Source organism: Coturnix japonica, chromosome 5 (genome assembly GCF_001577835.2).
Source record: "Coturnix japonica isolate 7356 chromosome 5, Coturnix japonica 2.1, whole genome shotgun sequence".
Lineage (NCBI taxonomy): Eukaryota > Metazoa > Chordata > Aves > Galliformes > Phasianidae > Coturnix > Coturnix japonica.
Window position 1 is genome coordinate 27,287,698 of NC_029520.1, and position 19,479 is coordinate 27,307,176.

The 19,479-nt window shown below is 35.8% G+C and overlaps 1 protein-coding gene across 27 annotated transcripts in view; it reads left to right on the forward strand.

The window, feature by feature from the left end:
• The window catches only part of GPHN (gephyrin), a 242,589-nt gene that overhangs the window by 84,669 nt on the left and 138,441 nt on the right, over positions 1–19,479 (forward strand). For all 27 annotated transcript variants that reach the window (XM_015864840.1, XM_015864845.2, XM_015864844.1 and 24 more), the window contains one exon: positions 15,834–15,891. In XM_015864840.1, coding sequence (XP_015720326.1) covers positions 15,834–15,891 — 58 coding nt within the window. Of the gene's footprint in view, positions 1–15,833; positions 15,892–19,479 lie in introns of those variants that run through there.

A 19,479-nucleotide genomic window follows, 5' to 3' on the forward strand; every position in this document is an offset into this window, starting at 1 on the left:
GTAAGAAATATCTCGAATTGGTCTAAATGATTTTCTTAGTTTTTATTAATTTAAATTGTTATGATGTGCAGTGTATTATATATATTTAAATTGCATAGTTCATATAAATTGCATAGTACTATATTATTTCCTTTTTGCCAAATAGAGATGAGCAAGTATAAAGGTGCTCTAGCTGGCTGTAACATAGCTGTCTTCATGCTGAGTACCTGCCAACATGTGTTCCCTCTCAGCATGGTTTATTGGTTGTGGCGGAGTGCCATTCTCATTGTGGTACAGAGTTGGCTGTCATCTGATGCAGGATGCTGGCAGAGCTTTCTGAAAGTAACAGATAAGCAGACCCAAGATTTTTTTCTTCTTCTACCTCCTACATTTAATTGTTCAGTTGTGAACAGAAATTCAGTTGTGAACAGAAATCCTGAGAATCCTACATGAAGAAGAGATAAGCATGGTTTAAAAAAAAAAAAGCGGTCTTGTGTTAGAATACGTAATTTGGATTACTGTCACTTGTAGCTGTTCAGAATTAGGATTATTTAAATAGTATGGTAGTGCAAAGTTGTATCACAGGCTGCATTGCTGTATGAAACATATCTCCAATACCGTGCAAGTGTTCTTATATTAAAGCTACTCAGCTGGTTATAGTAAAACAGATTGGAGGAAAAAAAAAAAAAAAAGACAGTGTGTTAGAATTCTTCTGTGTTTGTGTTCATGTATGTGTTAGCACAGTTCTAAGGATGAAACTGAGCTGGGGCAGGAGCAGAAGAGGCAATGAAACTGCAGTGCTGTGTGACATACCTGGTTTTAGGAGATGAAGATGATAAGCTGCAGTTAACTTTTCCTGGGGTGGAAATTTTGTAGGTACTTCTTGGCTACAGGCAGTGCTTTGGGGAAAATACTGAAGTTTATGGTTAGAAATGACTGCAGGTCAACTGTGTAGGTAAGACCACAGGAATAGAAATCGTCAGATTTGCTTATATCTCTCCCTTCATCCCTTCTGCAACAAAGAGCCTGAATCTGTTGCATGATGTTTGTCTGGTAATGGACTGTTTGCAATTCCCTGTAGGCCAGGTGTGGGCCATAAGTAACTGAAGAGCTTGTTGATGAGCTTTAGCTTTGACATATACAGTATTTTGGCCTACTTTGTTTTTTGTGACTACTCAGTCTTTGGCCTTTCTGTAAAGAATGTCTATTTATTTTAAAATAACCTAATAGAATCTACCCATTCTATACGGATTGAGAAGGAATTCCAAGATAAGGAACCTGGAGTTCTCTGTAAGTGGTATTTAGTCCACTTTACTCTCTAGATCTGTCTTTTAGGTTCAAGTGGAAGAGATGATCTGATAAGTTCAGTTTTGCTTGATTTGATGGAGATATGGTGAGCCTTCTCAGAACAGGCATTTTTCATTCTTTGATTTCTTGACCAGATGGTACTCACATATAAGCTCTTTGATCAGAAGTGTAAATTTGAAATAAAATCAATCTTTAACAAAAAGAAAAAAAAAAAAAAAGCCTCCTTTTATCTTGGAACCAGATTTCTTTCCTCTCCAGAGAATGCTGCAGCTGCTAGGATTGTTTTCTCACTGTAGTTTTCTTCCTTTTGGTCGACCTTCAGGTTCTTTAGTTCATGCTCCCTACCACTACGATGTCTTCTGTTTTTCAGCTTCCTGCTTTGGAAATCTTTTTTTAATTTACTTTAAAACACTGTTTTGTTGTTTTGTTGTTTTTTTTTTTTCTCCCCAACTTCTTTATTATTCTTTCCTTTCTGGCATTCCACTTCATTTTCCCTGCCACGGCTCTTCAATACTTCTTTCTACTTGCACTATCTCTGTGTTGGAGAACTATCAACTTTTTTCAGATTGTAGTCATGGTATCATTTTTACATGTACCAAGTTCTAAATTTTCTCTGAAATCTGACCATTATGAAGAGCAAAATCAATATTATAATAGTATTAGAGTAAGGATAGAGGAATTCTTACTGTGTTGCAGCGTCTGTCAATGAGATTTTTGCCTTTTTGTTTTTTAATTAAAAAGAAATTGATCTTTTCATCATGTTTATTTTAATGCTTTGAGTGTTGCTGTTTGCTGTTTTTGTGTAAAATAAAATTAAATCTATTTGACTTAGTTTTCTTCTTGACACACTTCTGATATACTATTATTACCATCATTTTGCTTTTTTTAATATCCTGTCCGCATAAGACTTGACATTCTCCTGAACTTCTATTTCTGCCTTCTCCTCTGATGTATTTAATGTTGAATCATTTAAGAACATTTTAATTTCCTAAAAGGGGTCATGTGGAGTGCAGCATCAATAAAAGATCCTGTTTCAGTCAGGAGCCTATCAAGTGAATGTTCCATTTTCTGTCCTGAATATATGCTTGTTTCCTTTGGAGCCCTGACAGAGTGAGAGTTCTATTGTTCTGTTAATATATATAATCTCATTCTTGGCACTTCAGATTTTGCAGTGTGTGTACTTCATATATTTATGAGAAACATATATAAGAAGTAAGAGAATGTAGTTGAAAGAAATTTGCCTAACTGTTGCTATCATTTATCCTTGTAAAGGATTTGTGTTCCTAGACAACTTGTTTAGAGAGGCCTGTCCTAAAAGTTGAGGATCAAAAGGGTAATGTGTTGTTGTTTTTTTTTTTTTATCTAATTCTTTCTCATAGCCATTTTCAACATTTGGTTTCTGTTCCAGTTGCCATCTGGGAGTCCTAGATGCTGAGTCATACATGCTGTTATCTCATAAGTTTTTTATTGTTACAGCACCTCAGTACCTAATTGTAAATTAGAATATGGCTGTAATAAGCTCTGTGTAATTATAGAGCACAAGAACAGTGGCTGAAACAAAAAATTTGCAGTGTCAGACAAAAGGAAACAGATAGATTAAGTAAGTGGGAGATCACAAAAAAAAAACCAGCCCAAACCAAAACAAAAAAGCAATCAACCAACAGTAGTAGAATGTTAGTGTAGGAAACAGTGATCGTAGATTGCCAAAACTTAATTATTGTCAGATATTTTCAGTAGACGTTATAGCAGAAAGGAATGGTAAATGGAGGAACTTGAAGCAAATTAACCAGTTTAAAATATGCTTAGGGACCTAGGTTCCTCCTATGTCTGTTAGAGGATAAGGTGAGTGGAAATCTCAGTGGGGTGCCAGTCTTGCTGTTGCCTGGTTGTGCTTGCTGGCAGCCAGCAATTAGTGACATGTCTCAGGAGTCAGTCCTGGCATCAGTGTTCTTTAATGACTTGAATGATGGAGAAGATTCAACCCTTGCTGGCTTTGTGAGAGGCACCAAATTGGTGGTCAGCATGCTAGAGAGCAAGGCTGATATTCTGAGGCAGGAGAAAAAGTGCTGACAGGAACCTTCTGGAGATCAACAGAAGCACATACAAAGTCTTGCCTCTGGGATTGAGCAACTCTATGCAAAAACAGAGTACAAGCTGCGCTAACTAGGAAGCAACCCTACCAAAAATGAGCTGGGGTAGCTCAAAAAGCTCAATAATGAGTTAGTGGTGTTACGCCTAGGAGTAGGGCAGACAATTCATCCTGGATGTGCTAGAGAGAACGTAGCTAGTTCAAACAGTATGGAGTAGGACTTTTCTCAGGGGAAACTCAAGGGGAAACTTATCAGAAATGAATTAGAATATGATAATCTGACCAAGTACAAGGAATTTTGCCTTTTTTGTAAACCATAAAGCTGGTCAAACGTTACAGCTGTTAAACCAGAGAGGTTGTGAAACCTCCAGCCTTGATGTTCATTATGGAAGTCCCTAATACATCATTCTCACTGGAGTTGCTTTGAGATGATCTCCAGGTTCCTTCCAATCTACATTACTCTGTGATTTGAAAGTGGATAATGATTGTTAGTGTCAATGTTATGCTCATGAATGAGAGAAGAGCATGGTCCTGTGTTTATAACTATTTTTCATAGGTCAGAATTACTTTTTAAGTTAAAACAATACTACTTCTTCAGAACTTGGAGCTAAACAGAAATCTCTAAACTGTCTTCTGACATGTATTCTGGCTTCAAAAAGTGATTTTTTTTTCTTGATTATTTTTGCATGAGCTATGCATTTTTTTTTTTTCTCTCGAGAAAAAAAAACTTTAAGCTTCATGCAGAGAAGAACTGAATATTCCTTAAACAGATAGTAATTACAGTAGTAGCTCAAGGGTACGGGTTTTTGGAGGGCCGCATGTTTTCAGGTTCTTTGTAAAGGCTTTAAGCGCTACTCTGAATTAACAAGATGTTTGCTATTATTGCTTCTTTTTTAGGTACAGAAACTACATGCAGTAAAGGCTTTCTTGTTAATAATACCTATTTCCTGGAACTAATGATGGCCCTAATTAAGGATAGGTATAAAGTATGGTTAGATTTATGAGGAGTGGCGTATTTAAGCTGTTATGTGCAAGGAACATTGTCTTACACTACTTCTTCATGATTTATTGTCTTATACTATTTATACTTCATGATATATTTTATGTTACCTGTTGCTACGTTGTTTGAAAGAATATTGTTCAGGTCAGAAATTATGTAATAGATGTGTGCAAAATGCAAAACATTAAATAAAAACTGCAGGAGCAGCATTAGATTTTTCATTTACTACTTAACTGTAAGCATTGTGTAATAAAAGGAATTTACACATTTATTAATACTTTTATTATTAGGTTTTCCTTATCTGTTGGTGCCTAGTCATCTTTAAATATCAGCGTTCCAATACTGGTCTAAATTATCAAAGTCATATAAATAATTAATTATGAAATGCCATCTGACCTGACTTGTGATGACAGTGATGCTCCCTTTCTTTTTGCTCTTTGGGAATAGTTTAGATGTATTATACTTTGGACTGAGTTTCTATAGGTTTCTATAAAACAGAAATATTCATTTGTAAAGATGAAGGAAGCTGGGGCTATTTAGTCTGGGGAAAAGGAGGCTGAGGGGAGAACTTATTGCACTCTTCCAGTATCTGAAAGTTGCTTACACTGAGAGCAGTGCAAGTCTCTTCTCACTGGTGACAAGTGACAGGACGAGAGGAAATGGCCTCAAGTTGCACCAAGGTAAGTTTAGGTTGGATGTTAGGAAACACTTCTTTACAGAAAGGGTAGTTAAGTACTGGAATAGACTCTTCAGGGAGGTGGTTGAGTCACCATCCCTGGATGTATATTTAAGAGCCATTTGGATGTGGTGCTCAGGTATATGATTTAGCAGAGGGTTGTTAGAGTTAGGGTACTATGGTTAGGCTGTTGTTGGACTTGATGATCTTCAAAGTCTTTTCCAACCTGGGAAATTCTATGATTCTATTATAGAAAACATAAGGGGTTTATAAAAATGCAGAGGAGAGGGAAAAGGAAGTATATGCATGAATTCCTCAGGTGCCTGTGAGTAAAGAGTCATTTTGCCTTTTACTTCAATTGCTAATCATCCCTTGAGCTGTTTTTCAGTGATGCTCTGTTCTGCTGTTCAGTTTCTGTTGTTCTTCCTAGCTGTGTTATCTTTCTTTCTTTGGATGGTTGGTTTTTTTGTTGTGTTTTTGTTGTTGTTGTTGCTGTTGTTTTTTAATTTTCACAAATCATTGGAAAAACTGATGTGGGAAGAAACCACATCTTAAAGTGGTCTGAATGGATTCTAGTCATGAAGTCCAGGTATCTCTATATAGAAAACAACATTAGGGTATGAATATCTGTGAAGGCCAAACATGCATACTGTCCTCAGTGTCTTTTTGAAAGTAGAATTGTCCTAACCATCTTTAATTTCCTTCCTGCATTGTGGTTCTGGAAGTACTGTGCTAAGTATTAACTATATTAGTGTTGGTGGTCTTAGGCATTCACCTAGTAATAGGTACTTAGTCTTGTAATGTATGGTTATTTAAGGAAATAAAGTCTTAATGTTTTTCAATGTGAATCTGCGGTAATAGCTAACAAAACTATTTCAGATGCCTCCAAGCTATGTGTGGCACTTGTCAGTGGGATTGCAGGATAAGTTTCTTTTAAAACTATTCGTCAGATTTATGAAAGGAATCATTAGCTGGAAAAGTAACATTGGTATGAGCATGCTGAACGTTCGAACGTCACTGCTGCTTTTAAAGATGCTGTTATGTGACTGAGAATTCTAGACAACATTTCTGCTTTGGAAGATATATCCTTCTGTCACTTTTGTTATCTTTATCCAGGCAAACTGACCACAGCTCAATGATATGGACTATAAATGGTGACACTTGAAAGAATTTACTTAGTTTACAGAAATATAAATGCCACAGTTCTGTTTCCATTCCTCTTCAAACTGTACTGGTGATGGAACTGAGGGAGAAATCAAACCTGTTCCTCCTCTGTGTTTATCAGCTGGGGGATGGCCAGAGGCATGTTGAGGTTATCAGGGTTGTTACAGGCACTGTCACCCAAAGATATATGTGCAGTGTCTACTGTGCATATGAGTTAAGTATCATCGTGCAGTCAAATCTTGAAGAAATAAATCTCAACTTCTGTGGGAGTAGGTTACTCTTCTTTCTAAATATCATACTTGCAGAAGCAAGAAGTTATAAAGAAGAAAGGGGCAGCAGCAAAATGAAGCCAGGGGGATCGCTTTATCTAGTTTTCATTTTACTTTTAAAAGAACATCACACAGGGTAAGTTAAAGCTACAAATAAAGAGAAGTTAACCATCACCAAATAGATTTTCTTTTTGCAGGCTATTTGGAAATAGTATTGGGTTCTTATTTTAGTACCCGAATCAAACTAGATTTGTAAATCCACACACCTCTGATGTTGTCCAACATCCATGTTTTCTTTCTTGCTGTGTGTCTGAATACTGAAAGAGTGGGGTTGTAATTAGTTGTGACACAAGTTGAGGCAATACATCAGTAGCTTTTATATTCTTCTGGAAACATTTTATTGGCATTTGAATGATCAGTTGCAAAGAAATAAGGGAATGATAACTTCAGAAAACAAAAATAAGAATGCTGAAGACCCTTATCTTGAAAAAAATATGTTTCAATTAACTTGAGTCTGAATTTTACATAAGCATTTTATGAGCTTCTGTACAATGTGGACGATGACTTCAGAAATGGCTAGGTTATTTGGAATGGAGATAATTATACTAGATATGCAGTGAGGTCTCACTTTCTATATTGTCAGTAATTCTATTTGTCTACAGAAAGTTCCACTAAGTATGAGGAGGGATGGATTGAACATGAGTTGTTTTGGTTTTTTTTCCCTCCTGTATTCAACAGTTGATAGCATACACTAAATTTCTGTTACTGGGTCACTGCTTTAAACACAGTTAAGTTCTGCTGTTTAGACCACATGAGGTAATATCTGAGCAAGTAGACCAGTACGTTTGGAAAAATAAAAGAAAAAGGAAAAACAACTGCAGGCTTATTATTTGTACCTTTTTGGTTACAGATTTTGTAGGAAAGGGGATTGAATTTTCATTTCCAATGAATTTATTACAATTCCAGATACAAATAGGAGAAAGCACACAACAATTGGTGTGATTTTACTTTCCTTCTGGGCCTTCCTTAATTGGTTTAATTAAAAGTACACTCCCTGAGATTTCTATATGATTTGTGCAATTTCAGAATTGTCGGATTTCATCTGTAAAACAAATTATTTAAAACTTCTGATGGTCTTCTGTCAACTCTGTGATTTACTTAATTGTGAAGAACAATTGATGTAGGACCTGGAATGATCAAACCATTTCCATGTATTTTCTGCTTAATTTCTTCCTGAGTTTCGGTCTTCCTGCTCTCACCTTTAGTCAGTTTGTGGAATAAAGAGATTTTCAGGGTGCTTTTATGCCTTATCACAGAATGGACTGTGATTGCTCTTGTCAGCCTATCATGTGCAATTCATTCCAGCTTATTCTCTAACATCAGGGGTTCCTGCGTTTCTACTATTCCACCTTCTGAGATATATTCTCAGCCAAACTTCATCTCTTTTTAGAACAAACATTTAATATTTATTAGCCTTAGAATAAACATGTGCATGGACTTAGTGCTGGTATTTTCTAAGGTAAAACAAAGGGAAGGGAAGATAAATGCTGAAGTTAGTGGAAGGAGGATACTGGGGTGTGAGAAATGCTTATATATGAGGGTGTTTTGGTATAGGGTGAAGAAGGTCATATTTTTTAATTCCATTTTTTGAATGGATTATAAGTCTGCTGTAGAGGTGGCCAATGTTAGTTTGTGTTAAAATAAAATATAATAAAAAATTAAAAAATCCAAGCCTTACAATTTCTACTAGTTGTGGGTCAATTTAACTTCCCAGGGGGAATCTTAGTATTTGTTTAAGATAATCTTTCTTTTACAGTTGGGCAGAAGCAAATAGAACTCTACTAAAATGATTATCTGCAAAAACAGCATTATCCTTCTGCTTAGTTTTCTGCAAGGAGTTATGGTAATTTACTAGTGGAATCTTTCATTTCCTTATCATAGTGCCTAAATCCTTTAATTCGCTGTGGCTCCCATGAGAAGAAAAAGATCACTCTCAGGCACCCAAAAAATTTGCTTTTAGTTGAGTTTTCATGAGGATTTCATGACAAGCAATTGCTAGCAATCTATATGGAAATGTTGTGTATTTCTCTTACATACATACTTACTAGAAAAATACCTGCTTTGCTGTACCACATTATTTCCTATAGGATGAAGTAAGATCAAATGTAATTATTTTCTTCGCCATTACTATAAATATTTCATACAGTGTTTTCAAAGTCCTCAGTCTACCAACTAAATCCCAGCATGAGTATTAAATACATATTTCTTTATCTAAGTGCTGAGAATGTGATTGTTTTTGTGATAATAATTTTTGTCTGCTTTTGCATATTTTTCTCTGAGGAAATTTTAGATCTCTCTCATGTTGTTTAATGAGCTGGCTGGTCAAGCATCTGATGCCCCGATGGGAACTTTCAAAGTCACTGAACACATTTTTACTTAAATCTAGCTGACATTTCTGTCTGTTTGATTTAATGTATGATTTCCAAAGTTAGATTACCAATCAGATGGAGCACAGTACAGTCATTCCTCTGTGCTATAAACAAGCATGCATCCAGCAGAAAAGTAGCCTTTTTGCTGTTGGTCTACATGAAAAGACCATTTTCAGATTCTACTTGCGTTTTGGGAGACTTTAGAGTCAGATTTTCTTGAAAGTAAAATGTACCTATAGTGAAAATTCAATGTGTGGAATTAGTCTGTAGTATTTAATTTTTAGCCCATTCTAGATGCAGCGCCTTTCTCTTTTGTAATCTGGTGTTAACTACACTATACACAGCATAATATAGTGATCCCGTAGAATCTACAGGAGATTAATTGCTCACGTTTTTTTTTCTAGAGTGCATGTTTTCAGATGTTGTCCTACGCAGATTTTTCATGTAGTGTTCTGAATGCTACGTTGCCTGACAAAGTTAAATGCTTTTTTAAAGTCTTAAAATAATTTTTAATTTAGAGAGATCCTTATTCTTTGTATTTAATTTCATTCTCTTCAAAGATTGTAAAATGTCTGCCATGTATGTACCTTATCTCTTGCTGTGAATCATAGAATTGCTCAGGTTGGAAAAGACCTTAGAGTCCAACCACAACCCAACCATACTACCCTAACAACCCTTTGCTAAATCATGTTCCTGAGCATGACATCCAAATAGTTTTTAAAAATATCCAGGGGTGGTGACTCAACCACCTCCCTAGGGAGTCTATTCCAGTGCTTAACAACCCTTTCTGTAAAGAAGTTTTCCTGATATCCAACTTAAACTTACCCTGTTGTAAATTGAGACCATTTCCCCTCCTCCTGTCACCAGTGAGGAGGAGACCAGCCCTGCTCTCACTGTAAGCACCTTTCAGATAATGGAAGAGAGCAATAAGGTCTCCCCTCAGTCTCCTTTTCCCCAGACTAAACAGCCCCAGTTCCTTCAGTCGCTCCTCATAGGGCATATTCTCCAAGCCCTTCTTTGGACCTGCTCCAGCACCACAGTGTCCTCTCTTGATTGAAGTATGCCAATATAAATGGTAAGAGCTTTGAACAATTGCTAATATACTTGTTTAATGAAAATCAAAAGGCAAATAGTTTTTGTGTATCACAGAATGTTCGGCATTTCTCTTACTTTTCCCCAGTATCTTCTTCAACGTGACATTAAAAAAAACCACACAACAAAACCAAAAACCTCAAGCAAATGCTGAAATTATTGTACATCCATTTGCATTGACCATTTTATTTCCTCTGGGTTTTCAAGCCTGAATTTCTTGGAGATTCCACTTCTGTGCCTTCATGCTACTTGTTAGACAGGAAATATTCTGATAAGTGAGGTGAAGAGGGAGCATCCTACAGATCAGTGTTTAGGCTGGCCATAATAACACCCAAAACAGTGATGTCCAGGTGTGCCCCACATCCTGACCTAAACCAGTTACTGAGAAGAGTGTGTGTTTGTTGTTGTTATTTCTGTGAATATTTTGAGCACAGTATGTTGAAGTTAGCCTAATAGGAATTAAAAAAATATATAAATATATATATATTTATAGTTAAGTTTGTATGGATTTAATTATTGGATCCGATTTTCAAAAAGATTAAACGTGCTTTATCTTCAACATGTATTTCTCCATATGCACCTTGAAATAAGCAAAAATATTTTCACAAAGCATTTTGCAGGCTCTGCTCTACAGTTCATCACTGGCGCATATCCAACACTGTGAGCTCTAGACTGGCTTTCTCTAGATGCCAGTGTTCTCTTGTGTAGGAAGTTAGCCCAAAATAGTATGCCTTCTTACTGCTTTATCTCAGGGCAGTTTAAGAATTTCTGAAAGGTCAGTAGAAACCAGTATCAATTAATGTAGCTCTGTGTGTTCTCTAATGCGTTCTTATACCGGTAGCAGGAAGCAAAGCTCCTCTGACTTCAAATTCTGCTGCCTCTCTTCAGGACACTCCACGGAGCTGGATCTGTAGGTACACAATGATTTGCTGACATCTCATGGGTCACCACTACACTGGCCCAATTGGGTCAGCTTCAAGTGCTGTCCTGGTCAGTTTGCTCTGGCAGCAGCACTAGTGTGTATGCACGTATTTTTCATTCAGTAGCCTTGGATAACTTGATCATGCCTTCAGAATTAGCAGTAGGCAGTCAAGCTTACTGTCATTTGGTCTGTTCACAAGCATATTCTCCTGCGACTGTTCTCCTTGGTCTATAAATGAATCAAAAGATCCTAATGGTAGTTCATACATATTTTTATGACATGGATCTAGGAAAAAAGTGAGCAAAAGTTTCTGAGTTTTGCTTTCCTTTTTAGAGTAATTAGAGTTTCACTGGGAGGTTTAGTGACAGCTTGGTATCATTTAGATAGAGTAATCTATCTGGTGAAAGATGAATGGTAATTAAAGTGGCATTGGAGAACCTCAGCAAATGACAGCAGCCAAGCTGGCTGTACTGATATTTTTAGAAAACTGACTTCATTGCATTCAGTGTGACTCATTTATTAAGTTAGAATCAATAACTCAGCTTCTTATGGCAGTCGGTGAATGTGGAACAGTACATTAAGAGCATGTTCTTATCTTTGGTCAACACTGGGTTTATAAAAGCTGAACAGAATTGGTTCCATGCAGGCTCACAAGTGTCTTTGCACAAGCATTTTGTAGTTATGCAGTGACAACATAGTCCATCTACCTTGCAAGTACATGGATAAAGGAGCAGAGGGGTAAAGCAGTCCGAAGTTTAACTTGGAACAATAATGGAAAATAAGATTGTGACTATTATAACGTTATATCCTGAATAAATTGTCCTTGCTAACGGAGTTACACTTTATTTTTCATTAAACTTTGTTGTCTTGAATTCTCATCTGATTTACTAACGGGATATTTGAAACAATTCACTGTTTCTAGCCTCCATTTGAGCAGAGTTCCTCCTGGTTTTTAATGTTTCTTAATCTGGATGAAATTCAGATCTTCCCTCTTTGGTGATATTATGATTTGATTTGTGAAATAGTTAAGCTTCCATCTGTTCTAAAGCAATTATATTAACCTTACTTCAGTATATTTCCTGTATTTTCCTAATTTCTGAGGTTGCTCTTTCGACTCTTCTTTGAACTTGGTTTTAAATCCTTGTTGTGAGCTTCCTCCTACAGTCTGCCCTTACGTTTCATTCTGAGATGTACTTTTTATTCTAAAAGCTTCCTGAAAAAAAAAGGCAAAAAGGTTGTCTGTGTGCTTTTACAAATATACGTGAGATTTCTGATTTTCTAATGATTTTTATGGAATTTTTGTCTAATTGTTTTGGATTCTCTTCTCGGAGACCTCTGCTAGTTTTGTTTGGTGTGGTTCTATGCTTTTTCTGTGTTAGTTCTAATGGCTGTATCTGGGAGTAATTTCACTTCTTTTCCGCAAGGGGATTAGGGAATTGGAGTGTCTTTGTTACTTGCACGAAGTGGGATACAACTCCATGAGGTAAACATGAATACAAATTGTCGGAATTTTCAGAGATTATCTGTTGTATACGCACACAAATAAATTAGAGCTAACTAGCGTTTGAAATAATTTCATTGTTAAATAAAGTTTGGATGAGGAAGGCTTAGTGCATGAAGTCTCTATAGATGACCACTTTTTTTAGCTTAATGAAAGTAGCTGGGTGTATATTTAGCTTTGCTCTTGGTTTGTTGTATATTCATTCTGAGATAAAATGCTATTTGTGTTCTGGGATGCTGGCTGTTATATTGTTCAGCTTGAGAAAAATGCAATAATAAGAGCAGACTGTGTGAAAGATGAAGTGTGAATCTGCATGAAAAATGGATCCCTGCTAAACTGAATTCTGGGCCTTCTAATATGTGCTATGCTGTGTTATGTTCTGGTGTACAAAGTGTACTGTAGCGAATGTGTATTCTTGCTAGCAGATCCTTTGCTTTTCTGATTGCAATGTAATTGCTTCTTGAAATGCTACAATCAAAAGAGGTTAATGTAAAATGTTTTAATAGTCTGTGAACAAAATCAATCCACAAGAGAGATTGCTCTCAAGAAAATGAAAAAAATGATTGCCAAGTGCTCGTACTTTGCCAGACACAGTTGTGGTGCATCATTCATTCTGTAGGTACTTTGCATAGATGAAATCTCCTACCTGACCTCTGTTCTTTTAAGTGTTAGCGTTCAAGTTCAGGATTTGCAAAATAACGTGCGAACTTCAAGACAGGGTGCAATTAATAGTGACATGTAAGTGTAATTCAGACAAATCTTTGAAATCTGATATTCTCCTTAGGTCGGAAGTGCTGATTAATGCATTGAATTTCAAATTTGTTTCGATTTTGCTGTTGTTTCTTAAGATTCTTCTCACTGTTTTTGTTTCTGTCAGTAACTTTATGTGTATGTCAATCATTTTGGTCTTATCCTTCTTGGAGATATTTGAGACCTATTGGGAGGCCTACCTGTGTGACCTACTGCCGGGTACCTATTTTAGCAGGAGGGATGGACTCGATCTCTTGAGGCCCCTTCCAACCTTTGCAATTCTGTCTGCGGAACCTTTATAACAATTATATGGTAACACAAAACTAAGCAATTTAAAATTTGTTTTCAGACAATTTAACACAAGGCTGGAATAAACTGGGATTTATGACATTTGAGTGAAGAGTATGCAACGTGTTTCACAACTACTTCTGCTTCTAACAAGCTAGTTGGATGATGAAATTATATGGTGTAATATTTTTCTTGTGAAACTGAAACTTATCAAGACATTTTTGCCAGGAAAAGCAGACTTTAAAAGTTTATGTTACTGTTAAAACGCACACGGGCTGCCAAACCCACAGCTGAAATCATTTTTTTCCTCATAGATACCTAGTTACATAGTAAAATCAATTCTGTGCCCCACACATATAGTAATTACAACCAGTAGAAGAGTTCAGGCTGTGTTAACTGGATCCCACTGATATGTGGGCTACCTTTAAAATTTTGTGAAACACTGAGCCAAATTTTATACAGAGTCAAATGTCTTTATTATGTTCCTCTGTATTACCAAATTTCCATGGCAATACTGCATCTCTTTTCCAGTAATTATAAATGAAGGGGAATCTTATATTCTGAAATGGAGAAAGGATTCCAGACTCTGGAGTGTTTATAGAATTGTATATTTATGTGCCTATTGTTCTTCACTCAGTATCAAATTTGGTATTATTTATTTGCATAGCCTGGATTTCCAAGCTAAAGATGTCATTGCAACATGAATTGATCAGAAACAGTTAAAAAAAAACATGTTCTTACAGAGGCCACATGCCAGGTGCAATCAAGTGCAACTCATGTGCATGACATCTGAGCCATTCTTTGTCATGGTGTTAAAGAAAGCCTTTATCGTGGTGTTAAAAACAAAAGCTTTTCTTATCTATTTTTTTAACAGCTATCTCGGGCAATGTCCTTTGAACAAAGATCAGATACAATTAAAAGTAAAACCTCACATTTTTACTTGTGGTGGCAAAAAAAAAAAAATTCTCTTGGTTCTCTTCAATGTTCCGTTGCATTGAGGATGAGCAGCAGAGGATGGTGCAGAGGTAATAGGAAAAACTACATTTTTTGACCATCTATGATAAATTTAAATGCTGTAGTATCTGGATTCTGTCTCTGTCTTGGTAATCATGGCTGATACTACTTGGAGCACTAATGAACTTTGGAATCTTTTCTGTGCAGACTTCCTCTTCTATGTCTGAAGCCTTTGAACTGTTAATTTCTGAGAGTGACTGTAGAAATATGGATAGGCTGGATTTACAGGGAAAATCTTAATGTATTTTCTCTGTTACTCTTTGTTTCCCTTTTTAGGTTGAGTAAGCAATGTGTATAACAATTTCAAGACGGAATGTAAGGAAACACACCTGTGTAGAAATGCTGAGAGTTGTCAGGGAAAATCTCATAACATGAGGATACACATACAAATATATATTTGATAACTCTCTACTGCTTTACAATAAATATTATGTGATTTCCATTTCTGTAGGACCCAGAAAATGTCTGCTGTTGTTGTGCAGAGCCAGCAGGAAGGTCATTAATGCTGTTATATTTTTAGGTCTGAATTGTCACTATCAATGATGCTGCTTCATAAAATAAAAGGAGCCATGTTTGCATGTCTCTGGGGAAAATACAGTAGTAGCTAGCAAATATTAACCACCATGTATGTATGCTACATGGTCTTTATTCTCACTCAGTATGTGGATGATTATTTACCATAAGCTTTTGCAAGATGCAGACAAAAAAACCTACCTTTTATCATAGCTTTTCAGCAAATCGAATGTGGAACAAAAAAGAAGTTTTTCCTTATCAGTGCTAACAGTTCCACTTTGTAATTAGTAACTGCGAACATGAAGCTGTGAAACTGTGAGGTTTTTGAAGCTTGTACAGTTTAGAAAATTTCAGTTTCTGGAATTGCATTTGTATACACATTTGTAAGGTATGCTAACAGTTGAGTGAAATACAGGCACAAAGCAGGTCAGGCCTAAAATATTTAAACTCTTCCATACAGCTTAGAAAAGAAATAAGTTGACTGATGTCGGTTAATGTACTCTATAACATCCTAGCAGTGGTAGTTCTGCTTGGTTGACATATTTCTTATGGTGGAGTTTAGTGAAGAACACTGTGTATCTGAGTGTGCTTATTTTAATGACATGAAGTAGAAAGGTGTTGAGGTTTTGTTTTTGGGTTTTTTTGGGGTTTTTTTTTGTTTGTTTTTTGTTTTTTTTTTTTTGGGGGGTTTTTTTCCCTGTTGTTTTGGGGCTGGGTGGGTTTTACCTTTGTTTTACCTACAGGTGAGATTTTTTGCGTTTTGGAGTGGGTCACAACACTGTTAACATGCTGTGCTTTGTGCTTTTGATTCTGAGAATATTTTCTTCTCTCAATTCCAGATTGGGTGGGACTATATCTGCATACAAGATAGTGCCAGATGAAATAGAAGAAATCAAGGTACAGTATTAGTGCTTTTCAACATTGATTTTTTTTTTTTTTTCTTTTTTTTTTTCTTAGAGAATTACAGGAATGTTGTATTATAAAGCCACGTTATTTTCTGCTTTGAAAGGCCCAAAGAGTACATAGCCTGTCTTTACTGTCCTGTTTGAAAAAATCTGAAGATAGAAAACAAGAATGATTATAAATATTGTTTATCTGAATTGATTGCTTGTCGGAAAAAAAATAACCGGCCTAACTTAAAAAACTAAATAGAATTGGACACTTGTTCTTTATAGTTCTTCTTTTAATTGATAAAATATGTGTTCAGTAAATATTAATCTTGGTAATTATTTATGCATCCAAAGCTTTAACTATACATCAAAATCTTAAAATTGTTTAGTAGTAAATTATGGTTAGTAATGGTTTCCTTCCACTGTACGAATTGATGAATATATTTACACTGCTGAAGCATTTTATCATCCACTCAATTTTAATCTAGTGTCACAGAATAATTAAAAAAAAACACACAGAAATGATGTGTATAATTCTCAGATCCAAATGTAGGCATGTAAAATAGAATTTTCCTTTTTTTTAGAAGCATATCTTACCCTCAGCTTAAGTGGGATTTGGCAGGGTTGATGCAAAAAAAGTTGTGTAATTCAGTGTATCAGTGTTTAGATACATGACGACAGTGCAGGACTATTGGTGAACATTCACATAATAATAAATAAATATTTAGAGTTCTGTTGCTTCTGAAATAAAAACCATGATCAATTCTTTCAGTATTATTTGTGCCTTAAAGAGGACAGAATGAAATCTTTGGTACACGGAATCATCAAAAGCTCTTTGATTAGGAAGGTTGACAACAATGATTTTACATTCAATGCTTTAGCGATTTATGTCAGTTCTTAAATAGAGCGCTATGTGGGAATTTAGCCTAAATCTGTTAACATGGTTTCTGTAACTGGTGCTTTATTCCTTTCAGTTGGCACTCAGTTATTCTGACCTATTGTTTTCATGTGTGCAAAGAGTTTTAGTAGTGTAAAATACAGTAAATGGAAGTGGTTGCAGAATTGTTTGATCTGGACATAACTTCATGATATGTATAGCTGTGAGGATTTATTTTTACTCAGTTGACATCAAATCCAATATAAGGAAATACAGTGCATCTGCTTCAAAATCAAAGCCATCACTCCACGGTCAAAGTAAATATGTTTTTCCCACCTCCAAGATACATGGACTCCCTAAGTCTAAATTACTAAGAGGAACATGACTTGTAAGTTTAGATCCGACGTTCAGAGTTGGGCAGTAGAAGAGAAGAAAGAGTGTTTATGCAACTTAATGGAGTTGACTAATGTTTTCCTACCATTCAGTGAACTGTACCAAAACTATAAAAACAAAAATGAGAAAAATCTGAAACCACAGACTATATCCTCTTATATATATATAAAAAAGGACAAGAGATTTGGATTTCTTGAAGCATTTCTGGCTTTATTTTGCAAACTGAGTTCAGTTAATGAAGAAAAATGGAGTGCTAGGAAATGAGAAATATAATTTTTAGGAACTCACTGAATTGGGTGTGCTTGTTAGTCAAAGATTTGTGTTTTCTCCAGTTGCCTACTAAGGAAGGAGTTCTGTTCTGATTTTTCATCTCTTTCTGAATTAGCCGGTGTTTAAATGCCTGAAACTGTAGAGAACAGCTAAGGGGTTAAGAATCTTCATTGTTGATTTCTGTTATACCAGCATGTGTGTGTGAAGGGAAGATTGTATTGTTCTAAATCAGACCTGATAGAAAAAAAAACCACTTGTGTTACTTGTTTGTGGCAGATGTCTTGTCTTGTTCAGGTAATGTTTTTTTAGTTGTGACAGAAGTCAGCCACCCCATCGTACCTTATGTGATTGAACTTCTCAAACTGTGATACAGTATATGTTTCATATGAAAAAAGGCATGGCTGGAAGATGCTGTGACACAGCAGCAGTGAGTATAATAAACAAACCTATTTTGAAACAGAAAGCTGTTCGTGTGCATATTTTGAATGACATCTATCAAACAGGGAGGCTGACCATCCTTGCAGTAGAGACAGGGAGTCTTAACTTCAGAAAGATTCTCCAAGCAGGTTAGAGTGGGGGAAAAAGGAGAAGTAATAAAAGACAAAGCAAGTGAGGTTGTTGGAATGTTGCATTTAAAGATGATGTAATCTTCCATGCACAGTAGTTCAGAGATATTTTGTCTCAGAACAATCCCTCCCCTATTTAAACTTGAAATATTAGGAGTTTTAAGTTGGCAGAATATGCAAGAAGAATAGCTCTGTTTTTATTATATGATTTATCTTGACAGGTTACTGAATTAAATCCAAGGAGTTTGAATAATCATGTTTTCTGATCTCAAAAAATAAACTGCTTGCTTAAATGGCAGAAGAGGATACTTTATTAGGCAGAGAGTAATAATTATCATGACAAATAAGTAATTTTGACAGCAGTTCCATATATTCTAGAAAAGGTGGTAGATTAACCTCTTTTGTAGCTCAAAATAGCTTATGAGGAAAATGAGTACAGATTTACTGATTTCACTGATGCATGTAATTACTTGTTAGGTAGGGTACTGTTGTAAAAAGGATTCTCTCAGTTTGGGAAAAGCAAAAACTCTGTAATCATTAGCACACCTGTCAGTTGAAGTGTGCCCAGAGAAGTTTAAAAAAAAACTAACATTTCTAAATGTATTAACAGTTCCAAAAATAACCTGCATAATGTGCCTCTGTGTGTGTATGTATATATATATACACATATATATGAGAGTTTACGTGTCCATATGGCAATGCTCAGTAAATTTCAGTATGTTTAAAATGTTTCCATTGTAGAGTGTTCAGAATGTAGTTGTCCTTGCATTCAAGTCCATATAAGTGATTTTACTCTGTGTCTATTTGTATCGTGAGATCACATATTGCTTATGAATTTAGAATATTGTCTGTATATGTGTGAGCATATTTCTGTGAATGAGTCTTTGGTCATTGTTGGGTAAAATCAAGCTGTGCTTTCTTGTTACCAAAGTTGTGTAATGACTTGGGTAGGTATAGATATACGAGTAAGGACTATATATGACTGAAGAAATAGCATGTCCCCTATCCACCCTCATGCACCTTTATCAGGGTTAGGAAGAACTGAGTGGAACTAATTGCCATGGCAGTTTCTCAGCATCTACATCAGTCTGGAACTGAGTATGATGCAACTTAGATTGCCTGTTCTTGTGTCACAGATGTGTAGGTTCACAAAGTGAGAGCACTCAGATGGTGATCATGCAAAGAGAACCATCACAGGTTCTCCTGCACCCCCCAGAGCTCTTCTAGAAGATAGAAATGTCTTCTGTAACAGGATCTTCAGTGCTTTGGTCAGAAAAACTATCAGAGCAGGAAAAATGGAGTGGATGCACACCTGTCATTTTCTCATTCCTGTCACTTCTCTAAATTAGTTAAAGCAAGAACACTTGATTTTCAATACTTGATGGATTTAGAATACTGCAGGAACTGATGAAGTCATGAAACGTAAGAATTACAGCATATTTCTGAGAAAGTGTAATTTGTTTGGACTTTATCTCTAGACATCTGTTTT